Source organism: Erpetoichthys calabaricus, chromosome 14, assembly GCF_900747795.2.
Source record: "Erpetoichthys calabaricus chromosome 14, fErpCal1.3, whole genome shotgun sequence".
NCBI lineage: Eukaryota > Metazoa > Chordata > Cladistia > Polypteriformes > Polypteridae > Erpetoichthys > Erpetoichthys calabaricus.
Window position 1 is genome coordinate 59,591,813 of NC_041407.2, and position 27,643 is coordinate 59,619,455.

At 38.2% G+C, this 27,643-nt stretch overlaps 2 protein-coding genes across 5 annotated transcripts; both read right to left on the reverse strand.

The window, feature by feature from the left end:
• Positions 1–9,480: 9,480 nt before the first annotated feature.
• On the reverse strand, positions 9,481–14,740 carry zbtb8a (zinc finger and BTB domain containing 8A). Of its 2 annotated transcripts, none has more exons than XM_028819437.2 (4): positions 14,209–14,740; positions 12,035–12,996; positions 10,491–10,660; positions 9,481–10,184 (listed from the first exon to the last, which is right to left on the reverse strand). In XM_028819437.2, exons 1-4 carry the CDS (start codon positions 14,271–14,273, stop codon positions 9,864–9,866), a joined length of 1,518 nt encoding a protein of 505 aa, XP_028675270.1. In that variant the 5' UTR covers positions 14,274–14,740; the 3' UTR covers positions 9,481–9,863. The 2 variants fall into 2 exon arrangements, with proteins under 2 accessions (XP_028675270.1, XP_051774706.1); XM_051918746.1 differs by lacking the exon at positions 14,209–14,740 and adding an exon at positions 13,779–14,167.
• Positions 14,741–15,926: 1,186 nt separating this feature from the next.
• On the reverse strand, positions 15,927–25,396 carry zbtb8b (zinc finger and BTB domain containing 8B). 3 transcript variants are annotated; one of them, XM_028818690.2, is made up of 4 exons: positions 25,343–25,396; positions 23,284–24,335; positions 22,338–22,516; positions 15,927–20,106 (listed from the first exon to the last, which is right to left on the reverse strand). In XM_028818690.2, the coding sequence occupies exons 2-4, from the start codon at positions 24,320–24,322 to the stop codon at positions 19,807–19,809; spliced, it is 1,518 nt and encodes a 505-aa protein (XP_028674523.1). In that variant the 5' UTR covers positions 24,323–24,335; positions 25,343–25,396; the 3' UTR covers positions 15,927–19,806. The 3 variants fall into 3 exon arrangements, with proteins under 3 accessions (XP_028674523.1, XP_028674524.1, XP_028674520.1); XM_028818691.2 differs by lacking the exon at positions 25,343–25,396 and adding an exon at positions 24,921–25,336 and having other exon boundaries at positions 23,428–24,335; XM_028818687.2 differs by lacking the exon at positions 25,343–25,396 and adding an exon at positions 24,921–25,336.
• Between the last annotated feature and the right edge of the window lie 2,247 nt (positions 25,397–27,643).

A 27,643-nucleotide genomic window follows, 5' to 3' on the forward strand; every position in this document is an offset into this window, starting at 1 on the left:
TACATCAACACCTTGCTACAAAAGGCACCATGACGTACCATGCCTGACACTACAGGGATTTCAGGTTGCCTTACCAAGTACTGAAGAACTCCTACACATCCAGCATTGGAAGTATCCTGGCAGGGCGTATTACTGCTGGTTTGGAAACAGCAGAGGCTATGCAGAGGGTGGTGCAGTCATCTGAAGCCTCCCTGGGTGTGCACTCTCTAACTTCCAGGATATCTACAGAAAGCAATGTCAAACCAGGGCATAGAAAATTATCAAGGATACCAACCAAACCAACGACAGCCTCTTATGCGTTTCTGCAGTCAGAGAAGCGGTAATGAAGTTCAAATCAGAGACACCTAGGAGCAGCTTTTTTTCTAAGGTCCATCTACATCTTGAATGAGAAAAAGTGCATGATGATGTGAAGGCAAGGGAGTGCCAGAGAGCCCCAAACCCCAAACAAAACCACATGAACACAGCCCTGGGTTCAAATAAAGGGTGTCTAATTCACAATACCTCAGTATACACATGTACAAACACAAGTCAAACTCCTTCAATCACCTCTCCTCTCCTCTACACCGCACCGCACCCGCACCTGCACTCCTCCAGTTCAGTTTTGCCTTCCTTCTTCCCAGCTCCCACTTGCCTGGACAAGGCAGTGCAATCTCTTTTATTGAGGACCCAGGAGCACCTCTGGTGCCAGTTGCCCGTTGGAAGTACTTCCAGGTCACACAAAAGTCCCACATAACAGTACATCTCCCTGCAGCACCTACTTGCAGCACCCAAAGACCCCAGCAGGGCTGCACTGCCGGACTACAATTCACGGCATTCCCTGCAGGTTCCCAAATGGGCGCCGGTATCAAGCACTGCTGCCATCTAGCGACTGAGGGGAATAAACATCTCCCAGAGACAGTCCTTCCCTGTCCTTCTCTTCTATCCTGGCCAGGGAAGGTGCTATAATTATGTCTGTTTGGGATGCCTGTCTACCTTCCTGGGGCATCCCACCTGGGAAAGGAACAGTCTTCCCTCTTGATTGGGATATCAGTCCATCCATTAGGGAAGCCTTGTCCGGTTGAGATATCCTTCCCACTCTTGGCTGGGATGCTTTTCTGTCCAGTCAGGGCCTCCCATCAAGGTAAGGTATTTACCCGACTCCCTTCTGGGATGCCCATCCATCCCATGTGGCACTTAAAAATGCACATTTCTCTGTTCTCTTATACTGATTTATTGAAATGGTTGTTATTATTTATTGTTTGTTTGTCACATGTTTTGTAATTCTGGTGTTTGCATACTATTTCATTCATTTAACACAGTAATTTCTTTTAATAATTGTAAGGTGTGTGTTATTGCTTATTGTCTTTTTAACTCTTGTTACTGCACTGTCTTGGAGTTTAGTAATTAAGAATTTCACTACATATTGCACTGTGTATATTTCATTTGAGAAATCAAATTTGATTTGATTTAGAGTCGACACAGTGCCTGACAAGCCTAGGATTTCTTTGCCAGTTAATTCTAAACATCCATTCATTTAGACCCCCGCTAATCCAGAGCAGGGTCATGAGGAAGCTGAAGCCCATCTCAGCAAGCATCAAACTCAAGGCAGGATCAATCCCTGGACAACATAAACACACATTATGTGTCTCATATTGATAAACTGGAGCTTCAACTTGAAGAATGGCTAGCATATCTCAAGACACATAACCCTCTCATTGTCCGAGTTAAATGGCAAAAAAATGTCATTTTTCACAATGCAATTTGATGACTTTTTCTCTGGAGTAACCTTAGGCTACAAAGATTGTATTTCAGGACCATTTTCTTCACGTCAAATTAGATTAGAATTCAGTGCTTCTCAGACTTGGTCCCATGGGTTCTCACTGTGGCTGTCGGTTTTAGTTTGAGCCTACTTCTGGACTTCTAGCCTAATTAATCCCAAGTAAACTCTTTGTTCCCAGTTTTAGTGTTTTTGGGTCAATGCAGAAATTAGAAACAATATATTTTTACCAACTATTGATATATGTTACATGGGGGTAATTGTCTTTTATTTTAACTTTGGTTTTTAAGATTTTCACCATCATCATGATTTGCAGTCTGCTTTTCCAGGGGTTCTGATTATTTAATCCATTATTTACTAATGAACACATTAGTGAGTTTGATGCTGAAGTAGCTGTAGCCTTTCTGCTTTTCTTGTTGTCTGCCTGACTGTCTGCTCTGCTTGTTGTTAACTGTTATTATTAGGATGCACTTCAGGGAGCAAACTACACAGAAAAAAGCAAATTAATAGGAAAGCAGCAGATTCACACATTCAAAACTATAACAAATAGAAATATTCATAAATGTCTTAAAAATATCAAAATTACACTAATGTGCTTCTCTAAATGCAGAATAAAAACAGAAAAAAGACAAGCTAATTTACTGAGATCAGTCTGAGGTAAAATGATGATCACTGATTGTGAAACGGGGTGGACGTGGAATAAAAACCAGTAGACACAGTGGACCTCTAAGACAGAGTTTGAGAACCTCTGGATTAGATCATTTATAAATTAATTTAAGTATAATAAACTTTTTAAATGAAACAGAAAACTGAATGAGGAGCCAAAGGGCTTTTTTGTCCTTTTCTCTACATGTACAATAAAGAGCATATGCCCTGCTTTGTCACTTTGTTAAACTACATTTTGTTGCCGGAAATGTTCTATTTATTTTTCTCAGTTTCTGTAGAACTGTGTTCTTTTGTGAATATTTTTTTTTACCTTTCCTTTATGTTTGATTTTTATCTTTCTCATTATTTGTGTGTTTGTGCATACATGCATGTACTGTATCTGTAAGGGGGTCATTGTGTGTGTGTGTGTGTGTGTTGGTCAGAGAACGCTTGGGAATTTGAGCTTCAATTCAAGGAAAAATATTAACAATTATGTAAAATAAATTCAGCATTTCCCACAAGTAATAATATCAATTCTTAGCCCACAAAGACCTTTCCAAGATTTTGTCTGAAGATGATGTCCAGAATTGAAGAGGAGGTACCTGAACAAGAAGGCAATACAGAATACAACCCAAAACCTGACTCTTCTTGGAATGATGGAGAAATCCTTGGAGTCAGTAAAAAAGAGACATTTTTGTCCAAAAATCAACAACCTCTCTCACGTAAACTACACAACCGTCCTTGTCAGGACAGGATGGCAACACATAATATTGTAAGGAGCACCCCAGGACCTACTACATTATCAATTTCCAATTCACAAAACATTGCCTCAGCCTTCTTATTCTTCTTCACACTAACCACTGCAAAAATCACCCTGAAAAGACAAACACTGTGGATATATGCAAGTGTGGAGATGGCTAGAAGAAGATGGACTACATTGATTTAAATCACTGTGGATGATTTAATTTGGCTTTTTTGACATTAATCAACAGCAACAGACTAATGTCAATGTGAAGACATATCAATGCAAAATTGTCTAAATTAATTACAAATATATTAGACAAAATAATCAATTGCATAAATATTCATTACAATATCAAAGGTTTTCTTTATATTGAGAATGGCAGAAAGATTACAGTATACTGTGGCAGGCAATTCCATTTCTTAAAATGTGTCTTAATACAGTAATAGGAAATATATCACTATTCATGGAATGGATGCAGAGGTGGTCCACTCCTACAAGTACTTGGGGGTCCACTTTAATGACAGGTTGGAGAGGTCTCAGAACACAGAGGAACTATATAAGAAAGAACAGAGCAGACTCTTTTTCCTTAGGAGACTGTGTATCTTTAACGTGAGAAGTGACACCTTCACATCTTCTATACATCTGTGATGGCCAGTGTGATTTTATACATTGTGGTGTACTGGGCTAATAACAGCACTTAAAGAGAGGCCCACCAAATGAACAAGCTAATTAAAAAGACAAGCTCAGTTATAGGATGCACTCTTTACCCCAACAGGTCAAAGTAAAGGAAAGATTTAAAACAAAACATTATGAACAATGTTGCACATCCTCTCTCTGATACACTAACACTGAAGACTTTCAGTCAATTAATTATTGAGCAGAACTGTGTCAAGAAACGCTAAGGGGGCTCCTTTATACCTACGTCTGCATGATGCCTTAATGTGATTGCAACAGCCAAGCTAGAAGTTGTTCTTCTTTTTAATTTTCTTGCTTTATAGTGATTTTGTTGTGTTGAGACCAAAGTCTGTCTGTCTATCTATCTAGTGAGATTTTTTAAAAAGAAAAATTCCTCCCTGGGGACAAATAAACTTCTATCTATCTATCTATCTATCTATCTATCTATCTATCTATCTATCTATCTATCTATCTATCTATCTATCTATCTATCTATCTATCTATCTATCTATCTATCTATCTATCTATCTTCAAATATGTATGTCACTGATTGTCGCAAAAAACCCTTTAATGTCATAGTGAAAAAAGCAGTACAATACGATACACCTAAATCATCACTGGTGCAGACTTTCAGTTTTAGAAGTCACATAATTAGTTCAGTAGAGATCATTGTCCATAATCAAGGGGTTGCAATTGATTGTTGTATAAATTCACTTTTATGTAGAAGACCATCTTGTGCTGAGTCAGTTTTCCAACTTAAGCCTATACAATGAAAAGAAAAAAGAACACTCTGAGCAACTCCATGGAAATGGTGATTGAAAAGAACAAATCATGAGAAGGAGACAATAAAACAAACAAAGTCATTGAATTTTCTTTGGAGTCCAGTTAAATTACTCATTAGAAAATGGAAAGCAGTAAATCTGCCCAGAGTAGGCTGTCCACAAAAACTGAGCAATCATGTAAGAAGAAGACCACTGAGAAGGCCACCAGTAGAATTAAAGTGGCTGTCTTTGTAATCTGCTAGCCTACCAGGTAGCTTACAGTGATGAGGATAGCATAAGTGTAATTTTAATTTGTGGCACCATAAACAATAACAATTATGTTTATACATTGCCCAATGATGTTTACTGTATGCTCGCTAATGTATGAAAAAAATTCAATATCACCATCCAATCAATGAATGACATCAATTTTCCCGGCAAGACTCCGACTATGGAGAACCTTTTTAGCAATTTGGAGTGAAACTGGAGAGTGTAATCATCAAGTCATTGATAGTACTGAACAACAGAAGATAGTATTTGCAGCATTTTAACGCACGTTTAAATGTAAGCCTATTTGAGAGGTACTTGTACTTTGAGCTAAACAAGTCTTTAGCACTGCATTCAAAGTCTACAGCTGCATTCCTTTTGTCACATTTATTGTTTCATTTTTCTTTACCACAGATGTGCCTCCTATGCTAAACCCTTTTGAGGATTATTATTATTGTTGTTGTTATTGCTGGATTATTATCGATGTTGTATCTTAAAATTTTTGATTCCATCCCCCAGTGTTTATGATGGGTCAGTGCCCTTGTATATATACTGATGTTATTATATCATTTTGTAAATTTTTTTTTCTTTCTGGAATCTGTTCAAATTGTCGGTCACAATGTCTGCTAAATGTCTGTTAAGTCTGCACTGTGTGTGTTCACTTACAGTTTGTAGGACAAAGTATTGAGAGATGCATATTTCATATTATACATTTGTATTGTTTTTAAGGCCTATTTTGTGTTTTATCATTTTAAAGCTAATCCTTTTCATTGTTTCATGTTTTTTCTAAAGCAATATATACCATTTATTTATTCAGTCCATTGTTCAGAGAATGTTCAGTCTGTTTAGCCATACATATTCCGGGTTGCCAGACTTGACAGGCGCTTTCCAAAACAGTTGCATTCGACATCCCATCCTTTTTCTTCTTCTTCTTTCGGCTGCTTCCGTTAGGGGTTGCCACAGCGGATCACCTTCTTCCATATCTTTCTGTCCTCAGCATCCTACAAAATCCTAGCCCAATATTAGTTGTTCCATTTCAAGACAGCAAATTACCAGACAAATACCTTTCAACACCTGCAAGCTGCAAACATCCATGAAAGTCGCTACTCTGATTGGTGAACTGGCACTTCATTTGCATGAGTGGGCGAGGCTAGGTAATTCATTTTCCAGAGCAATTTTCCCAAACGGCTAAGGTCCACAATGGGGTACAACCTACACAGCAAATCCTCAAAATAGACTTCTTTAAGTAAATATGATGAACAGTAGGAAGACAAAATTATGACAAAAGCTCATCTGACTATATCTTTTGGATTTCTTTTCTGCAGGTAAAACAACAAAACAGAAAGTTATTGAATGGCTATGTCAGTGTGCAACTGTAAAGATAAAACAGTTTAAAGGCTATTTACATGCTGAAGAAGAAAGAAAGTGAAAGATGCAACGTTTCGACTTATAGCCTTCATCTGGTGTGTTGCATAAATGTTCTCTCTCTTATTTTCTTTCCTGTTCGATGTGGAAATAACCTTTAACTTTTGTCTCTATCAGAAACCCAAGCAACACAATTGCAGACCTCATTGTGAAATGCAATGCATTTTGTTCACACAGGACCATCCTTTAATAATAAAAAAAAGTTTAATATTTTATTATAAATACGACATTCAAATAAGAAAGAATTACTCACCAACTATACTGCAGCCTTTAACCTTCGTATTGTCTCAAAGAACAGAAGTGCTCAGTTGCTTTAGATTGAGATAATCTGTCAATACCTTCCAATATATTTTTATTCTATTTTTCAAAATATTTTTATATTTTCTCCACCATTATGAAACATGGTTCAAAATTAGTAGAGTTACTGCAAAAATGGATTCTCTACTAGAGCCATCCCACATCTGCATTCCTATTTTTGACACCCATTTGTGCTTCTCGTTTTTAGACTATTTTATCCGAGGTAATTGGTTGCTCCCTACTACAACACCCAGTTTATCAATGATTGGGTAACAGAAGCTGTGACTGCAAGGTCATTGGTTGAATGAATCAATCTGTGAAATGGACAGATTTTAAACTTTAAATGAAGGGGGTTGTATGGCATTTCATTTTAAAAGGAGGAAGAGGAGGTTGGGAGCACATGCTGATTATGGCGTGTTGTTGCACCCACCACACGATGAACCACCCAGATTTGGACCCGAGTGCAGCTGTGCAATGGGTGACACCTTAGCACCACACTGGAACAGTGTGAGGGGTTTTAACAGTGGCTGGTGTGCCAATTCCACCACCAACTCCCGAGTTTTCCCTGCTGGACTGTGAAAATGTCTTCACAAAATCGTGCACAGTTTTAAGAAAAATAGCCCATAATGAAGATTCATGCCCAAGTCATTTTTTCTCCACACATGACAGATAGCACAATAAGGTGTGAAATGGCTAAATCTGGCAACTATGTATGTGTTGCATGTGATTTAAGTGTAACTTCTCATGCCCAGTAAGAATATATTCTGGGTGGTAAAGGGACATGGGGCAGGTATGGCAGAAATAATGTACCTTGCCTCAGATGGCATTTTTCAACATGCCAATCCAGAGTACAGTAATGTTCAGCACTGGGGTGGCACCACAGGAAGTGGGTGAAGACAGCTTGGAGAAAGTATTATTATAGTGCTGATGTTCCATATGAATATCTGGTCATTTTACAATTATTTCTTTATAAACCTACTAGGGGGCTTTGTCCCCTGCTTGCTTTGCTCGCCAACCTACGCGGTACCCTCTTTGTGGTTTTGTCACTCGCGTATGGGGATGTACAATTAAAACAGATTTTTATCTTCATGGGAATTTTTGCATACAGTATGTATCAACGCAACATATAACTGCCCGTGATTGAATTTTGTTTCTTTCTCTCTATTAAATAAAATGACTTTTTGGAATGTTTGGCTCTGAGGTTTGTTAACTGTCTTTGCTAAAGCTATTCTAACGGGAAACTGTTACTGTTTTAATACGAATGGCATATCAAGATCTCCTTTGTTGTCTAATGTTATCCACGGAAGATGTTCTACATTACCTTTCTTGAATACATCCTTCTTTTTCCAGTAATTCGTGCGGTGGAAGACCGGACGGTGTTAATGGTTGTAGATATTCTTTGGGATATTGTAAGTTGTTGTTTTCATCTTCCGCACGATCGCCACCAACTGTTTCAGCACAGTCTATTGATACGCATTTAACCAATTGGGATGCACAAACCAGTGTGTTTCTTTGTGCCGGTCCCAAGCCCGGATAAATGGGGAGAGTTACGTCAGGAAGGGCATCCGGTGTAAAATTTTGCCAAATCAATATGCGGACAACAATACAAATTTCCATACCGGATCGGTCGAGCCCCGGGTTAACAATGAGCGCCACCAGTATTGTTAGCCAACAGGGTGCTGCCGGAAATTGGGCTACTGTTGGCTGAAGAAGAAGACGGGCAGGTGATGGGTGTAACAGAACAAGATGCAGAGAACAGAAAGATATGGAAGGAGATGATCCGCTGTGGCAACCCCTAATGGGAGCAGCCAAAAGAAGAAGAAGATGGAGAAGAAGTCGTGTAACCAATCGACATTTTTGGATGCATTTAACCAATTTGATGTGAAACCGATCGTTATTTTTGCCATTAATTCATTTGACTTTCTTGTTTCTTGGTGCTAGAGGACCGTGCTGTTGTTCGAAAATGTTTGAGAGGAGGGTATGACTTGAAAAAAATCTCAAGGCAAAAGTCTTGTCTCGCGGGACTTGACAAAATCTCTCTTCCAAAAAGTCACATCGCATAGAAGGATTTTTTTATATAATAGAGAGATATTGTTCAGATATATCGTTTATAATTTCTTGGGTTGTTGTAAGAGGGTAGGTTTAGGGGGAAGAGCCTGATAACTATTATAGGTGTGGAAGGCAAGTTTTGGTGGCTTCTGCTGTCTTGTGTGTGCACCTTCTGGCTTTTATTTGTCAAGTGTTGTGACTGGCAGCATACAAAACAGTTCATGTCTTCTTCACTATTCCTGTCAGGAGTTTCATGAAGCACAATGGTGTATTTCAGTCACCTGTGTTTAAGCAGTACACTATGAGAGTCCTGTTTAGTTGACTTTAAACAGATATTTCAATTATTAAATATAAAACACTATTTTGTCTTTTTGCTAATATGAAATTGTGACACATTTCAAAATCAGTACAGATTCATAGTTAGGTCAAGCTGCTGCATACATTCAGAAAAAAAAAAAAAAAGATTAATGGACAGATGGACCATCTGCTACTCAGCCTTACAAAATCTAGGCTGACCATTTTTTGTGAGTAGCATCTGCTGGCTAGACCCCTCCTGCAAGCAGTCCTCTGGGGGTAGCAAATTTACCTTCCACTGTGTTGTTTCTGGAAATTATTTAAGGCATATGATAATTGAATAGGAGATAAACAAAATCAATGAAAAGAGCATGCAAGCTATTAATTGTTTAATTGCATCAGCAGTAGTAAGATGTCTGCTCGCAAATGTTCTGGTTGCTGGAATATAGATTTTTTTTTTTACCCACAGGTGACCAAAAATGCAGTCTCAGATGCATTTGTTTTGCCTGCAAATATGCACACCCTGTACATCCATATGCCATAATGAAAGCACTGCAAGAAACCTCTTAAACCAACAAGACATTTATTTTGGCGAAGGAGACTTAATAACAAAGACACTTATGTACACAAAGAAGCATCTGACAAGAATGCAAACCTGTTTAAATTGGCGTAGTCAGTGAGATTTTTTTGTGTGGCTTGTTGGCATAGCTGTTCACAGGAATGATGGAAGTCCATCACAATTAAAACTCTGTACATGTTAACAAAAGTCCAATTGTGTAATATTTAATGTAAAAAAAGATAAATAAATAAACATTGCAAATCGTCCAACATCTTATATAAGTGGCATACCTATAAAAAACTACTGTGGCAAATGGGTACTGAAGACACTTTTCATTCTTTCTTCTCTCCATAGTCAGCATTCCTCTTCCATCAATAAATAAGAGGTGCTTTAGCTCATCATAGGTTTTACTTCCTTCTGCTCAGACTCATCCTCGCTGTCTTCCACTTCCTGGATGATGAGGTCTGTTCCAGAGTCTTCTGCCAGGTCGTCGTCGTCTGTCACAGGCCACCCTTTGTCTTCATCAAAATACTGAGCTGCACTCTGACCGGCTGTGTTAGGGAGGTCGAGTACCATATTGTCGCAGCCTGCTTCCATTAAACATTCGTGACAGAGCCGGTATCGGCGAGTTCCCTCACATACCACTCGGCCACTGAGCTCTGTGACCTGCCGCTTACACTTCCGACAGATAAGTTTTCGAGCTTGGTGGATCTGCAGGATAAGATTGGAAATTTGGTATTAAGGCACGATGTTAGAAGAATAATTAACAGGAATATCTCTCTTGCTAAAAGAGATTGCCATATTTAAATTAGCCTATGGCATTAGAATTTTTAATTACAAGGCATTATAAAACTAACTAACCCATAAACCTGGATCATAGTTCTGAAACCAGCAGAGGTGGACTTGTCTTAGTTTGTCATAAATGTTTTAATCACATCTGTAGATGCCAGTGCCATATGAGGAAAGAGTCATCTTGTCAAAGTGGACATAACATCACATTAAAGAAGAACAACTTACAGTCTGAAAATGACTCCTCAGGTGCTCAAGCCTCGTGAACCTTTTACCACAAGCTTCACAGGGGTATGGTCGTTCACCCGTGTGGCAGCGTAGGTGTCTCTTGAGATCTGCCTTACGCTTGACTGTATGAGTGCAGAAGGGGCACTTGAAACGCATTGTTGGACACTCATCTGGAAACAGAGCAAGACAAAAAAAGATAGTGAAACAACATCTCACAACTTTCATCACAGTAAAAGAAAGATTATCAGACTACTTTAAGCTGATGTAACACAGACATACTCCACAGGAGCAAATCATAAAATGTTTTTCAGAATCAAAATTCATTTTATTGGCCAGGAGAACTAATATTTGCCAGGAATTTGTCTTGGTAGCACTAGGCAACAGAAAATATAAAAAGGATATAATGTAAAAAAATCATAAAATATGAAGAGAAAAAGGCCAAGGTGTGCAGGTATACTATAAACTCATAACGTAGTCGGTATAACTGCACGTAGAAAAAAACTGCTTAAGTGACATGTTGTTTCAAGTTTCGCTGCACAAAGGTGTTTGCCACAAGGACGTCTTTGGAATATGTAGTGATGGAGGCCTGGATGAGTCGGATCGGCAATGATCTTTGTGCCATGCTTTTTACCCTGGACTCATATAGGACTGGAATGGGCGGTAAGTTACAGCCTATGATCTTTTCACAGGTTCTGGTGATGCATTGCAGATTAGCCTTAGCGTGAGCAGAAGCAACACTAAACCAGAGGTTTCCCACAGCTTTACTAAGGATTTTATTTTACTTTTATTTCCAGTGATAACAAAAACAAAAGCATGTTTCATTTTCATTTGTCATCATTTTCTTGCAGGTGGCACAGTGGTTAGTGCTGATACCTGACACCTTCCTGGACAATGCGCTTGACTCTTGTGCCAAGCAACCAGAATGTTCTACTCAAGTCCACCTGTGCTTCCTGATATATCTGAGTCTGTAAGAGAGTGTGTGTGTGTTCTGTAAGTGCGCCATATGATGGACTGTCATCCATCCAGGGCTAGTTTCGGCCTTGCAGCTAAAACAGTCAACATGGGCTCTGCCTTACATTTCCAGAGAACATGAGTTTGATTCTTATGCCAGGCAATGCCAGTTTTGCGTGAGAACTTTACACTCATGTCCACTTGTGTCTCCTAACAACAGCCAGTGTGAGAGTGGGTGTCTTCTGTAAGTGCCATGCTATGGACTAGCATCCCATCCTCGGCTGGTTCCTACCTTGTAGCCAAAACTGCAAAGATATATAGTCTGTGGTTCCCTCTGATTGTAAAGTGGACACAGAGAAAGAATAGATGGCACAAGAAAATCCTGATTCCAAAGACTTTTGTTGCGCTTTTAATTTTTTTTAAATAAAACCAACACAATTCAACAGAAGGCTGCCATGAGGATCTGCCAACTATTATCATGTCTTAAAATGAACATAGCAATTTTCAGAATGGACAGTTCATCAGATAGTTTAACTCCGTACACCGTTATTAGGTTTTTCTATAAATAAACTTAAAATTATGGTAATATGTACCTTTGTTAAAGAGTCCCACAACTCCTACAATAGTGGGCAGTGTAGCATACAACTCATCAGCCTTTTCTGCTTTAGGCCGAGAGGGAGTGCCCTTCATCTCTGAAGTGCCAGAGGATCCTGACCAATTCATCTTTTTTCCTCCTCCCAAAACACCATCAGAGGATGGACTATACTGGAAAGAATTTGGGGACTCTGCCTCTGCATCATCGGCTGATGCTGCAGAGTGCTGTCGCAGTCTGGAATCCGGGTCCACAGGTGGCCTCCCTGGCCGGGGGTTGCCTGTCTTAAAATCCAAAACCTCAGTAGGTGATGGAACTAGAGAATGTGAGTTCTCCTGCTTTAATTCTTTGCTACCGCCAGACTGCTGATAATCCTGCTGGGTGCCACTGTTGCAAGCACGCCAGGATGAGGACAAATGGCTGCTTGTGGACGAGTTAGTGTTCTTAAGCACAGAACTGACATTGTCGCTGGTATACAGCAGTGATTCACTGCCAGCTTGCAACCCATTTTCTGACAGGCTGAGGTAACGGTCCTCATCATCCTTGGCACTGATATCCAGTGAAGACTTGATGAATGTCTTGCAGTAGCCAATGACATCAGTCATCTGTAGATAGCTGGCTGCTGACATAACCTCAATGACGTTGTGGCTTGTGAGATCCAGGTGGCCAGAATATACAAAGTCCAGAATGACAGTGAATGTCTCTGGGGAAAAGACCTCAAACGATGCACTCACTACCTTGCCGCAATCCTGAGCCCCATGGGAAAGCAGCATGCGGAAATAGCCGCTGCTGGCAAATAGTACATTGCGGTGTGCTTTAAAAAGCTTTCCCTCCACCATCACACTGCAGTCGCAGAACAGCTCTTGCCGCCGTTGTTCATCCAGCTGCTGCAGCAGCCTGCTCTGGTGACAGGAGGAGATCTCTGTTGTCTTGGAAACGCTACCCCCTGGGATCCGCTGCCTCCTAAGGGTAAAGGCAAAGGGGAAAAGGTTACGGTCAGAGAGAGAGAGAGAGAGAGAGAAACAGACCAAATCGTATTCACAGCCCTAGAAACAAAACGCATAGACTTGAGGGTGAAGGCAGGACCCGAATTCAGCGGTCAAAGTGATAAAACGTGGTCACATTCAATGCTCGTGATAAACTAGTTGTCATTATGGTAATATCACATGGAGTCGGGAAGGTTAGAAATAGGTTATGAATAATTACAATTCAGGACATGCGTTTAAAAATGTATATACTACAGAAACAACACAGACCCCACAGCTGCTTTTAAAGAGCATTTTGCATCGCGCTATAGCTGGCCATCGATCGCTCTTTACAGTCTCTTAAAAATCGGGCAGCTGCAAAGGATCGCTTTGATTGGCTGCGTCGGTTGTCACTCAGGAGGTGTACAATAAATGGATTTGGCTAGAAACACCCGGCGCGCAGTAATCAGCACCCGGGCGCCTGGGGACAATGCTTACTGTTTGAATATAGATATATTTATATATATATTTGAAGCATGTAGTCCATGCATTTGCCTTAAGGTTAGTGTGCGGCCAAGGTACTGCAAATATTGCATCGATACTTTGCGTACACATACAATCATATATATATATATATATATATATATTCTACAAATTCCTCCTCTTTTTAAACATTAATCTCTCCAATTGCTGCACCGGGGGTGGGCGGAGGTAACACATACGTCTCGAACAACAGCCCGCCACGGAGGAAAGCGGAATGACCACGCCAGAAGACCTTACATAAAGCTCGGCACGGTTCAATCGCCCGATCGCGCAGCCCCCTTCGGCGATGCTCCAAGGTGCCATCGAAGGGTTCGGTCGGTGACATTCTATGCGTGCAACGTGCAAATATTATGCCGTAGGAGCCCTGTGGGTACTTAATGGAAAGACGCCCACTTGTGTACCAACATCGAAGTAATCAACGCAGCGAGAAGAGGAAGAAGCGAATCAATCGGCCCACGCTGCTCCCTACACCCGTCTCGCCCGTTGCAATGAAGGCTACAAAGAGCTACCGCTACAGCCGACAAGGCAGCGGAATGTTCGCGGCGCAGGCAGCTTCCTGCTCAGGCACAAATGATACGCAGGACCCGCTGACGCCCTACACCCCTCACCACCCTTCTTCAGAGTGCTGCCGATCGCGATACCCATGAAACCGCTAATCGATACTCACACAAGCCCTTGATCACCGGGTGTCTGCGAGGACGTCTTTGCTCGCATTTCTGCCAAGATGTCCATCGATTCTCCCTTGATAGCGAGGGGCAGCTTAAACAGTTCCTGCTCAGCCCTAAAAGACCAAAACCCGGTTGTTGGACAAAGGGAGGCTCTGCTGACGTGGGTGTTAGTTAGGAGCGCCCGGGGGAAGGAGAGCCATTTAAAGGGCCAGCGCACCCTCTTACCCGTCCAAGTGCACTACAGCGGGAGATGGGGGGAAATAGAGCACACTGTGAGGGCACAAAAAAAAGAATATACTATCAAGTTAATATTTTTCAACATAATATGCACACATTGATAAATGTCTCATTCTTTGCCTTCCACGGGCTTTATTCTGTAAAGTGCCTTTCACATTGTGATGTAATGTCGAAATGTCTGGGAAAAAGGCCAGAGATATTTAATGAATGAACGGGTAAGGTAATATCTAGTAACTCAAATTGGTTTGGGATGCACCAGCCCCACTGCACCACATGTAAACAGGATCGGCATCCGTGGCGTAGAAGAGTTATTGTATGTGGACCCCCGCCAGTGCCTCTTCGTGTGGACACCCTGTCACCCAACGCCATTCTCCCCCTCACGGGCTGCTCTTCGTAGGTTATGTGCCCATCATGTGTTACTTTGTAATGGACTGCAACCAAAAAGGCAACTAGCAAAGCTAACGGAGCTGCTCAATGTAAAAGAAAACTGAAAAAGCAAGAACATGGTGGAAATTGACTGCAAATCTGTCTTTTCATATATGTAATTTAAAATATTTATGGGCAACATTCAGAAGTCATACAATTCTGTACATCATAATCACACAAACGCGCGCGCACGCACATATACTGTATATAGCGACACCTGATCACATGTATGGTCACTATTTGATGATCAGTATGCATTGTTATTTAGGAATATCAGGGCATACTGATCATCAAATAGTGGCTCTCCAACAAGTGTTGGTTAAACTATTCTTTTTCTCCACTGAAATGATACATTTCATACATTTGGATGGAATGGGCACTGCAAATCATAAGATCTTGGTTTTATTTTTTTCTGCTGTTGCATAATAAGGAATAATTATACTGGCATATTGCCTGGTTCCAGACTAATACAAACAGATTTTACAAACATACAAACATCAGTGTCTCCTGATTTGATACAGAGTTATATAGCTCTAAAAACAATCTTTGTGATGACATGTACTCTTGTATTATGTCACATTTTCTTCTTTTATCTAAACCAGGCTTATTTTTAATAAAAACTTTGCAACATTTTAGAAGTCTGTGTTACTTCTATTTAGAGTTCAATATTTCAGAGTTTTGAAGTCCAAGTTACTTGCATGACTTTGAAGTCTGCTTCTGGGATTTCTTGAATGACAACCATCAAAACATTTCACATAAGAAAGGGGTTAAAGAAATAAGAATATTGTCTGCTAAATTTGTGATTCTGGGAACACAAAATCTTAAAAAAAAAACTGTATTATTTCATGTAACCTCACACAGCAATTAGAGTTCTAATATGATCCTAACAATCCACAGGTTTACAGGTTGAGCTACCAAAACTAGAGCCAGTGCTGCAAGCAGACAGTGACAAGTGAATATGAAGACAGAAAAGGAAACAGCGAGAGAGCTTTATCTCAGATACATAGTAAACAATGGCAAGAGCAGCCAGGTAAACAAGAAGATGCACTGAAAATACAGAAATTGTAAAGATTTATTCCATACATTCACTGTTTAACTTCACTTATGTCAAAGTCTACCATAATCATAATGTACAAAATATAAAACAAACATACACCAAAAAGTAATGATACATCACCACATACCATATTGAACTTTACACCATATAATGTATTAAATATGCTGATGTTTTGAAATAAAGGATATTTTGTTTTCAATTAATGTTAATGTTCAATTAACATTTACTAAATTTCAGTCATGGAAAGTAGCTTTGGTTAAAATCATTTTGTCATCTTCAGTGCCATATTAAGATTGTTATTTGTATCTATGATTAAAAAGAATCCTAAAAGAGGAAAATCTGGGGTTAAATGAATAACACGGTATTGGAAAAAAAACGATCACATCACAACTGCAAAGGTCTGGTTGACACAGCAAGTTTAAGGCCTCCATTATTCATCTTCCTAGTAGAAGGTAAAATGCACCTTCATTTTCACATGATTTCTGCAATGACACGGGTGCTGCATACATAGAAAACAAATTATTATGTAAATATTTGCTAGGCCAGTTGCTAGCAAGTGTCTGCCTTAGACATTCCTAAATCGCTTCAGAGATGACATTAAACCACGTTCTGGGGTATTACATTTACTTGTGTTTTTATTCAAAATTCAGATTTTATTTCAGTAACCACAGATAAACAGGAATACACTTTAACATTTGCCATGAAAAGTAGCAACTGAAAGAGCAAACACTCTTGCACCTTTGCAGCAAGGGTGTTAGAATAAAATGGATAAAGGGCCATCAATATTTCAGTGATCGACCTTGCATTTCCTGGGAAGGACTGAATGAGGTTTGACTGTATTCTGCAATGTGCAGCAGCAAAGCTGCTATACTGAAACGGGAGGCTGGATTTGAACAATGTCGATGGCTGCTACCTTACAAGACAGCATCAATCTAACAACTGTAACTCAGGATATACGACTATAAGCAAATATAAAAAACATTTTACCAGTCTACATAAGCATCTTTCACATTGTTTACCTGTCATGCAGCTCTAAGAACATTTCTGCATATAAATATAATAAAATATAACTTGCTTTTAAGTGAATTTCTGATAATCGTTTTCTGCAGTATACAGTATAAAATACTTCTTATTTGAGCTAAGAGCCAAACAGTGATGAGCTTAACCAAACAAGTGAAATAAGCTACAGGTCATAGCTTTTCATTGGGTACAACATTATTATAATTAGTACAAAGCAAATAGATATGTGTTCAAAGTAATATACATCATAATTAAAGCAGAAGACTATGTCTTGCATTGCACAGTCCCATAAATATGATTATTAAAAAATTATTGACAAGATGATGAATGGGTGATGGGGGGATCGATGATGGGTCAAAATAATGAAATAGGAAATCTGACTAAATAGAAAGCTAGAGACCTAACATATTAAAATAAATCTTGCAGAAATATATTATTCAACAAATCCACATTTTGGGAAATGCAACAATAACTTGTCACTCAGTATATTATCTGGGAATGGTCTTCAACCTGGTTTACAGCAAACAGATTAAAAAGCAGAATGGTTAAGAACCACTGCACAAGTGAGATAGGCCAATCCACATTGGTGCAGTCTAAAATGATACATATCATTATCACTGCAACGCTATGATTATGTCACTGAATATAAGAAAATAATGTTTTAGTGCTGTATCAGAAAAACAGCAAACGTACATCTTTCATGAACGACTAACTGGACTTATGTAATCCACACGATTTTTATGCAGTCTTCACATTTCTTGTGCTTTCTCTGATCATCCCCTATGACGATACATTTGCACCTTGGTCATCTACTAACTGTGTACAACATAGAGCAGAAATATACATGCTTAATGAGCTTCTTTTGTATAAGATATGACAGTCTGTTTATAATGTTGCAACATCTTGTAACCAGAATGTATTTATGCATGATAAATTCTAAAATGTAAAGAGAGGCGAAACATGTTATTTTGTAAAAGTTGTGTTCTAAAAATGTTTTGTACCCTGAAAACAAATGCAATGTATTTTTCATTATTGTATATGGCAGAAGAAGATCATTTGGGGAAGGGGAACTATCACCAAAATCCAATATAAATATATTTTTTGCAAGCTTGAACTGTTTTCATTCCTCTGGGGGTAAAATTGCCTGTGTATTAAAAACAGATAAAATTACATAATAATACATCTTTAAAAAATAAATCAATAAATATACTTACAATCCTAGTTTTTAAAGTTTAATAACACTTAGTTTTTTTGCTATTATTTATGTTTTATATGCACATTTAGATTATCTTGCCTTATACCTTTTTTGTTTTTTTAAGAAAATAGTGTATGTTACCACAGTTTTTGTACTCTCAATGGAAATCAGTTTTATCCAAAAACAGTAATCATTACATTAGCTTCAAAATTAATTTTTAAAATGGACAAAGGAACATTTTTGTTGTAGAGATTTGTTCAAAAGGCTTATCAAATGGAACATCTTAAACTATCTTCTAAAACATCTCGTGTTGACGTCTGAAAGCAACTATATCCAAAAGGAATCCAATTATTGCAGCAAATATTTACATCCTTTTTCCCTCCAAATTTTAAAACAAGTTGTTACAGAACAAAACAGATGAACATTTTAGATCACTAATACTGTATGTTTTATACATTTTACTGAGTAAAGAATAAAGTGTTAATACAATTTCATTTACTTTTATTTCAGCAACATTATTAAAATGATTCCAAAGCAAAAAAGTAGAAATGTAGTGAAAATTCTCATTTAATCTGCATATAGCCAAGCTTCCTTGGCTAAATTCTAGAATGGCCTAGCCCAAACAGTTCAGATAATTTAGCAGCAAAAGGACTGTCCGATTCTTTGCTGGGCTGTAACTATTTATTTATCCTAGTCACATAGATTTACAGTGGACAAGCAAACTGGACTGGGGTCCTCCTTCAGAGCTAATCCTACACTACAGCTTGGGGACTGTTATTCTGGCTAAACTGAGTCTCACACAATTTTTCATTGCTAGATTTCCCTAAATGTTTTATCAGATACTGTACTACCTTGGTCCCCCAGAGACTATCAATGGTACATTTATTACTAAGATAATAATTTGCCTGTGCTTAATTAAACTAAAATGGGAACTCCAAAAGGACTAAAAGGTGGTATTTTTGTAGTGGGTTAAGTGTAGGATATCACAGAGCTCTTGACTGACTCTGGCCCACACAACCCTGGATTGTATATAGCAGATAGAGGAATGTTATATTGAAAGTGTAGGTTGACAAAGTTTGTCAGATTTAGATTTACTTACTGGCACTAGCTGCTGGGAAGAGATAACATAAATAAATAATCATAGGATTAAAATTTTAAACCAGGGAAAAGAGGACTTAAATAAACAGAAATAACAGTGTGGAGGTAAATTTTAAACAGGAAAAAATAACATTACCAAAATCGGTGTATGTACAGCATTTAACCATGATTTTTTGTGTTATTCAAAAAATAACCAAGAGACAAATAAGATGAAAACCAATTGCATTTAGCTTCATTAAAGAGCATGAATAAAGTGAATAAAATTAAATTTACAAATTTCGTTAACAATACATTGACTGAGTAGCTGGTTATTCCAAAGAACTGGCATTATGAATAATTACCACTTTACTATTTGCATTTTATAAAGCCAATCATCAAATTAAAAAAAAATACTGTTAAATGTGGACATGCATTTATAATTTGGTTTATAGACCTTATTAATCAGGGAGGATCTCCTGCATTGTTGCAAAAAAGCCTTAAGATACCACACAACATCATTTCTGGATAGTTTTGAGTTAATTTCTCTTAACTGATTGATCCCACGCTCTCCATCAGTATGTGTTGCTACATTAACCCATCATTTTCTGACAGCTGTCTGTGAAGCTCATGCTTGTCATCTATTTCTTCTCCGCCACCAGGTTCTGCTTCTTCCGATTCCTCAATGTAAATGGGCCAGTCGCTATCTCCATCACTACGCTCTGCTCCTTCAGACTGGCTGAGATTGATGGGAGTGGGGTCTTCATGAGTGGTGGTAACACAGGTGCATCCATCGCAAAGGCCAAACCGCTTTAACCCATGAGATACTACACCTGAAAAGGTTCGCCGGCAACCTTTACAAACAATAGGCCAATTAGAACGATGTACCTGGGAGGAGAAACAAATTAAACAACAAAAATTAAACAACATCAATAAATGCTTATATTTACCTGGAGATGTCCCTGTAGGCAATCAAGTTTAGCAGTTTTCAACAAGACTATAACATTCTTTAATTATACTAAGAATAAAGCATTTAAAAGGACTCTGACCCAGGGTTAGTAATAATATAGTGTCCTTTCTGTGGGGCATTTGCAGTTGCTCTCTGAAGTACATTCAGATTTCCTAGAGTGTTCAATGGTATGTGTACAGACTTTTTAGTGTGTGTTTGTATAAATCCAAAGTGGATTCTGCAAAACTGTGAAATTAATTAATCAGATATAGAAAGCATATGGATGGAATTAATATTCACAAAGAATCATATGAAAAGGTAAATACAGTCTCCTTCAATTCTTTGATAATTATGCTCTGATATGTAAAATCAAGCACCTAGACCAATCACCAAGTCTCAAAATCAGATAAATTTATCTGCAGGTGACAAACTATGCATCACAGATTTTACTTTTTTATTACTTATTCAAAGCAAGTACACCCTTACTCCACCTGAATCAGTGAAGAAAGTAAATGAGTGGGTTTGATTAGTGCCACCAAGTACTACTGTACCATCCCCTTTGTAAAAGGAGGATCTTTGACAGTTTGCTCTGGAATCAACCAAACCAAAGACAAAAGACACCTGTCATGATCTCAGATAACCAAGTGCTTCTGTTCATCAGTGTTTGGAAAGAGTTTAAAGGCCATTTTTAAAAAATGAAACAACTATATACAGTACAATGCAAAACATTAAAGACTGCTGCCAGTCTTTTTCAGGAGCAGTCATCCCATCAAATTCTACCAAAGATTACATTGAATTTTGTCAGAGGATCATATAAAGAACCCAAAAGCTAAATCTAGGAATTAAACTAGCAAATAAATGTTAAATTTAGGACATCACCATTAGAAAATGAAAAGAAAAAAAAAACAAAAAAACAAAAACAAACAAAGCATAGCTCTCATTGATGGATAGCAAGAAAGGACGTGGCAACAAAGCTTTGGTGTGCAGACTTTATCTAAACCAACCCTAAGACTTCTGGAACAAAATCTTTCAAAAGAGGATCTATTGGGATGCTAGCAAACAACCATTTTTTGTGGAAGCCAAACAATGAATCACAACACATCCCTAATAACGATAATCAAAGACAGTTTTGGAGAGGTGACAACCTAGAGCTGTTTTTCAGCCTTGGGTTCTCAATGTCTTGTAATAATTGAATGTAGTGCGAACTCCTCTTCATGCTATTGTATTCTAGTGGAAAATGTGAAGCAATCTGTCTGACAGCTAGAGCTTAACCAAGCTGACATAAATCATGTTGAAATACCACAGCGGCACCTCTAAACATTTGTGCGTACTTTAATGCTCTCAAATATTATTGAACTCAAACTGAATGAAGCAGTGTTGAAAGAAGGAATGGGCCAAAATTTGTTGCATACAATGTTAGTCAGGAAAGCATATGAAGAAGTTACTGTTACTAAAGATGGTGGTTCTATTTGTCATTAGTATGTACTTCCGTTGTTTTGTTTTTTTTTTTTAATAAGGTTCTATATGATGGCTAATTTATTTCTTTGTTGAATGAATAAAAAAATCTGTTATATGTCATTTGCCTCTTAAAGTTAGCTATTTAACACATGGTGAGCAATGGATAATTGTTATTTCAGGATATGTAAAACCATATAACTGAAAGATTGTGTACTTACTTTTTAATTTAATATACAACCAATGTGTTTGAATGATCTATTAAATGGAAGCACAGCTTTGTCATTATTAATAACTAATCAGGATATACTTTCTTGAGCTGTAACTGTTCTCAGTAACCACTAAGAAAGGCAAATGCATCCCATAGAAAAGCCAGACCTATAATATGAGCTTACTACAAGGCTTAGTTTATGTTGCAGTAATGCATTTACTATACAAAATGTATTTATTTTTATTACTTTTCAAAACACCTTGTATACTACACTTGAAAACATCAGATTGAACATTAAATTTGAAGTTTATGATAGAAAATACATGAAAAAGGAAATAAGTAGATATTCAGTGTATATGTAGAGCATACAAATTATAGGTGACCTGAACTACCTTAGAATATTCTGAAGATTCTGCTTTTTCAAACCATTACAAATTTAATATAATTTTAAAACTATACAAGAATTTTAATTGTGACAATACTGTGTAAAAGTAGCTCACTTACACTAAGAGAATGGCTTCGTAGATGTTCTTGTCTAGTAAATCTTTTGCCACATGTCTCACAAGGATAGGGCCGCTCTCCAGTATGGCATCGGATGTGTCTCTTTAGGATGCCCTTTTGCTTTGCTGTGTATGGACAAAAGGGGCACTTATGAAGCTTCACTGGTACTACCAGACTATCTCCTGTGTAAAATAGTGTTAAAAGATAGGCAGATATATTAATATGATGGAAAAAAAATATCCACGCATTATAATATAAAGAGTGCAACAAAATAGTTACAAAAGAATTGGTCAGGGTTACAAAAGAATATGCATAATATAGTTTAAGACAGTTCTCTCATTTTATGTCAGAACATAGAGCTGCATGAGGAACTCATTTCATGGGCCCTTTACTTTCTAAATACCTTTCTTTTAACAACACAATATAGGCTGATTACTGGACCTACATATCCACTTGCACTGCCAGCTTACTGAACTGTTTCCATTCAGAGAAAAAAAATTACATATATGTGCATGCAATCCTGCCAAATGAAGAATGCTCAGCTTGGCCAGATGTCTTAGTAGGAGAGGGTACCCATCTGCAGCACAGTGAGTCATAGCTTAATTGTTTTTGTTTTCCATATTACACAGGAGAAAGGCTCAGTATCAGTAGGTAGACTAGTTTTATCCATTTTAGCCTAATTAGAAAACATAAAATTTCTTCATTCTACCCAAACTTAACACCATACTTTATCACCAGCAAAACAGTGAACAGATCACATCCAAAGACACTGTCGGGTCTTCTCAGAATAAAAATGCTGCAAATGTAATGTTGTTTACGTTTTGAAAATATTTTGGTTTACAGATAATTGTGTGAAAAGATTTTCTACAATGAATTGGCGATCAGAATTCCATGTACACTGGTATTACATTAAGAAACTGAATTTGCAGCTCATCCAGTGTTGACTCACCAGTGTCTTCTCCATACCAGTCACTGTGAATTTCCATGATGGAAGGTGTTGGGAGCCCACCAATTTCCTCTGTGCCTCCTCTAACCCCTCCCAGACTATGAGCAAAGTGCTGCACAAGTTCTTCCCTTCTTGGGTTTGACCCACCTCTTAACAATACCTCCAGGAACTGCTTCATATGATAGTTATCATATGGGAGAGATGCATCGGAGCCAGGAGGCTGTAAAGAAGGGTGAGGTCTGTCATCATCAGTGGGGGTGACGTGAAATAAAGCTGTTGCCTTGTCCTCCATGGATTCTTCGCCCTCTTCATCTGGATCAAACTCGGTTTTAGGGTTAGCAAGGCCAAGGACAGGAGAAGAGGAAGAATTGACTTTCTCGGTTTGTGATGACGTCATGTTTTTTAATGCAAGATCAACAGGATGAAATCCAGGAAACTCTCCCCTGGAGCTCTCACTTTCAGAGTCTCGGCTATGGGGCTGCTGGCCTGACAACGTGGACAAAGCTGGAGGGACTGATGAATTGTCATCTGGGCAACAGGTGGCACTGCTGTTGCTGTCTGTGATGGAGCCAGCTGTACCACTGTCTGCCAAACCCTCTCTTTCCCTCTCCCTTTCTCTCACTCTTTCCCTCTCTTTTTCCCTCTGCCGATTGCATATCTCCAATGAAGATCTGATGTAGCTTTTACAGAAGTTGACCACATCAGTCATTTGCAGGTAGCTGGCAGCGGACATTATTTCAATTACATTGTCACTGCTCAGATCCAACTTGCCAGAGTACAAAAAATCTAAGATGTGTGAGAATGCGTCGGAAGTGACAATGTCCAGTGAAGCTGTGCTATGGCGGTGCCCATGCCCAGTATCCTGCAGATAGTGCACAAGCAAGGCACGGAAATAGCCACTGCTGGCAAAAAGCACATTGCGGTGTGCTTTGAACAGCCTTCCCTCCACAATGATGCTGCAGTCGCAGAAAAAATCCCGTTTTCGCTGTTCATTCAACTCACAAAGCAGCTTTGCCTGGTATGATGGAACCTCCATCTTCATCGAGAGAGAAGGGCTATGATAGAACATAAAGAGACATTGATTAGTTTAATGAAAAATAACAACAAATTGTCATTTAGCTTAACAAGCCTCTAAAACACTTTGTAACATGTACATAATAAACTTGTCTACTAAACCAACTGTAGAATTTTAGCTCATGAAAATGCCATATAGTTTGTAAAAAACAGCTCATTTATCAATCAAGCTCTTAATAATTTTTGAGACATTACTTTATTAGATCAAATGCAAATTATAATATCAATAGGTAATGAAACATGGAAATAACTCTTATACATGCCAACTACTTCTTAGTCAAAGGGCAAAACTATTTTTCAAAAAACATACTTAAGTATAACATCCCAAGACGTCTGCCTAGTTAATAACAGGTACTAAGTGAAATTATATTTAACATATAAAAGATGGGAAATTATATTTAAGATATAAAAGAGGTCTATTTCTTCCATTAAAGTGAAATTGTACTTAAGGAATAAAAGAGGTCTTTTTCCATTAAATACTGCCCAAAACTGTCCAACTTAACTAACTTAACTGAATCAGAGTTAAACGACTACATAAACATATATGACAATAAAACTTAACTCACTGTTTGGACATTCCGGTTCTTTAAAAAACAGGTTACACTGAAGTCAAACAATGAATCTCCAGGTGTGAGCACGATCAATATGAGGACTCCCACGAACGGATACAACCAGAAGTAAATGCCATTAGCAAAAGCGCCTTCTGTCCGCTCAATGAATAGACAAGTATTTTTATCATCAAGAGAAAAGGTGTTCAGATCCGGGAGCACTTGACAGGTCCAGCTACTGATAGACAAGGCTTCAATACCACTGACAGGTCAGCCCAAAAGCAATTAAGGCAGCTCGTTTCCCACTCGAATAAACATATTTTGAAATAACGAAATAAAAAAAAAATCTATACGAATTTTTCAGGAACACGAAGTCGATGGTATCGTTCAGTTTTCTGAGGGCAGTTTTAAATGTGAAAAAACAACAATGAGTGTCTCACCTCCGTTTTGAGGACCGCCTTCTTCTGTCTCCCCCTTCACACCATCACGTTTCGGAGAGCGACGGAATCATTTGTCCAATTAAAATGACCGTAACCTGATTGGCGACCTATAACAAAACGCATAGGCCAGATGGGCGGGCATAGGAAGCCAGCATATTAGGTTGAGAAACGGTGTTGTTGGCATGCGCATTCGAGTGGGCGTTGCGGCTTCTGGTAACTGTAGTTCGAAAGTATCTTGTCGCCTTGATGGAAGAGGGAGAGGTGGGTATAGATGGAATGTAATCCTTCAGAATGGAGGCTGGCTAAAGAATGATACAGTCTGAATATATCTGTTGGAAAGTCAAGTCAATATGCTAATATCAACCCCTTTATAAGCTGGAGTGTATGTATTTTACGCTCCGCGCAGAAATTCCTTCCTTCAAAAGCACCTCCCACCTACCCAGCGCCCTTAATTATTTTAACCTTTTGGGTGCACAACAGAGTAAGTTATATTAGTTAACTGACACAGAACTAGCACTCTGACCATTCGCATATTGAATGTTTAACATCAAGAAGACAATCTGAAAGAGTTAACAAAAATCTAAAATTTGTCGGCCCACAAACAATGACAGATTAACACATTTCCCGGGTACCACCAACATGATGGTAATGGAATCGTTACGAAAGTGATTAATTATATTTATGATAGTTAAATGATAATAATAACCACTATTTTGTGTTGATCTATTTATGTTTTCAGGTTTGACATTTATTTTTTCAAAACTTTTGCTTACATTATCGCTATTATTAAAACAGATGGAATGTATTTTCTTAAACCTAGAAAGTATAATACAATTTCGCGTATGTAAAGAGTGCAGAAATTCAGCAGGGAAGGTAAGCGATTTTCCAAATTAACTATTTTTGTAAAACCGATTTAGTGCAATTTATTCTTCAATAACACTTGTCATTGACAACATGGTCAAATACACAGATTTACAAATATAAAAAGTCTGAATTAGCTTAATTTGCCATAATTTTGAGTGGATGATATGAAATTATTTACTTTATGAGGTAGAAGTATATAATAAATAAGAATAGTTGCATCAGATATTTGAAATATTAAAATGTTTGCTTCAATTGAAATGTTTAAAGTCTGTTGTTGATTATGCTAGAAATTTGTCATTTTTCACTCTCAAATAGAGATCCATAGGTGTTTATACTCCCAGTAAAGGATCAAAAATAATGTTGTATATGTGATCATCCATCCATCCATCCATCCATTATCCAACCCGCTATATCCTAACTACAGGGTCACGGGGGTCTGCTGGAGCCTATCCCAGCCAACACAGGGCACAAGGCAGGAAACAAACCCCGGGCAGGGTGCCAGCCCACCGCAGGTATATGTAATCACGGACCTTGAAATAGGCTCAAACTGTACCCCATTTGCTTATGTTTGAAATTTGTCATTTTTAACCTTCTGGGAGTGGCTATTTAAAGGATAAGCCCACCAGTAAAGAATCACATATAATATTCAAGATCAATAACCTCGGAATAGCATTAAACAACACTCCACATGTCTATTTTACCAATCTCCATTTTTTCTAATTTTTGTAAAAGGGGTAACTTTGACCCCTCATATCCCATTGTTACAGGGGTTTCCATCTCCGATCCAGAAAGGCCACATTGGCTACAGGTTTTCATTCTAACCATTTTCTTAATTAGTGACCAGTTTTTGCTAATTAATATAACTGATTTGCTATTTAAGACTCAGACCATTTAAATCCAAGTTGAGCAATGCAATATTTTGTTTAAATAAGTACTCAGAAAGAAAACTGACAATAAAGTGAAAAACTTGAAATTACTCCATTTTAGGCTTCAAGTCATCTGGATGATATCATTAGAAAGGGAAAACAAATCTATTACTTAAGAATGACCTGCCATTGCAGAGTTAAACATTAACAAGTCATGATATTAAATGAAATTTGTTACTTCAAAGGATTGTTTTCTAATTAAGCAACAAGGCTGGAAAAAAACCTGTAGCCACTGTGGCCCTCCAGGACAAATGTTGATCATCTTTGTATTATGGGGTGAACCCTGGTTGATGTGGCTTGCACAATTTCAAGTCCATCTGAAAATCTTTGCTGAAGACACCAATTTGGTGAATTTTTATCACTAGGGTGCAGAAAACATGGTCCACAAATGGCCTAAAAATGAATGTGTTTTGTGTCTAGAGGGTGAAAAATAAGACAGAACCCCAAAAAGCTCAACATCTTGCATAACTAGACAGTAGGATACATTGAATGGTATATCATATGTGGGAGT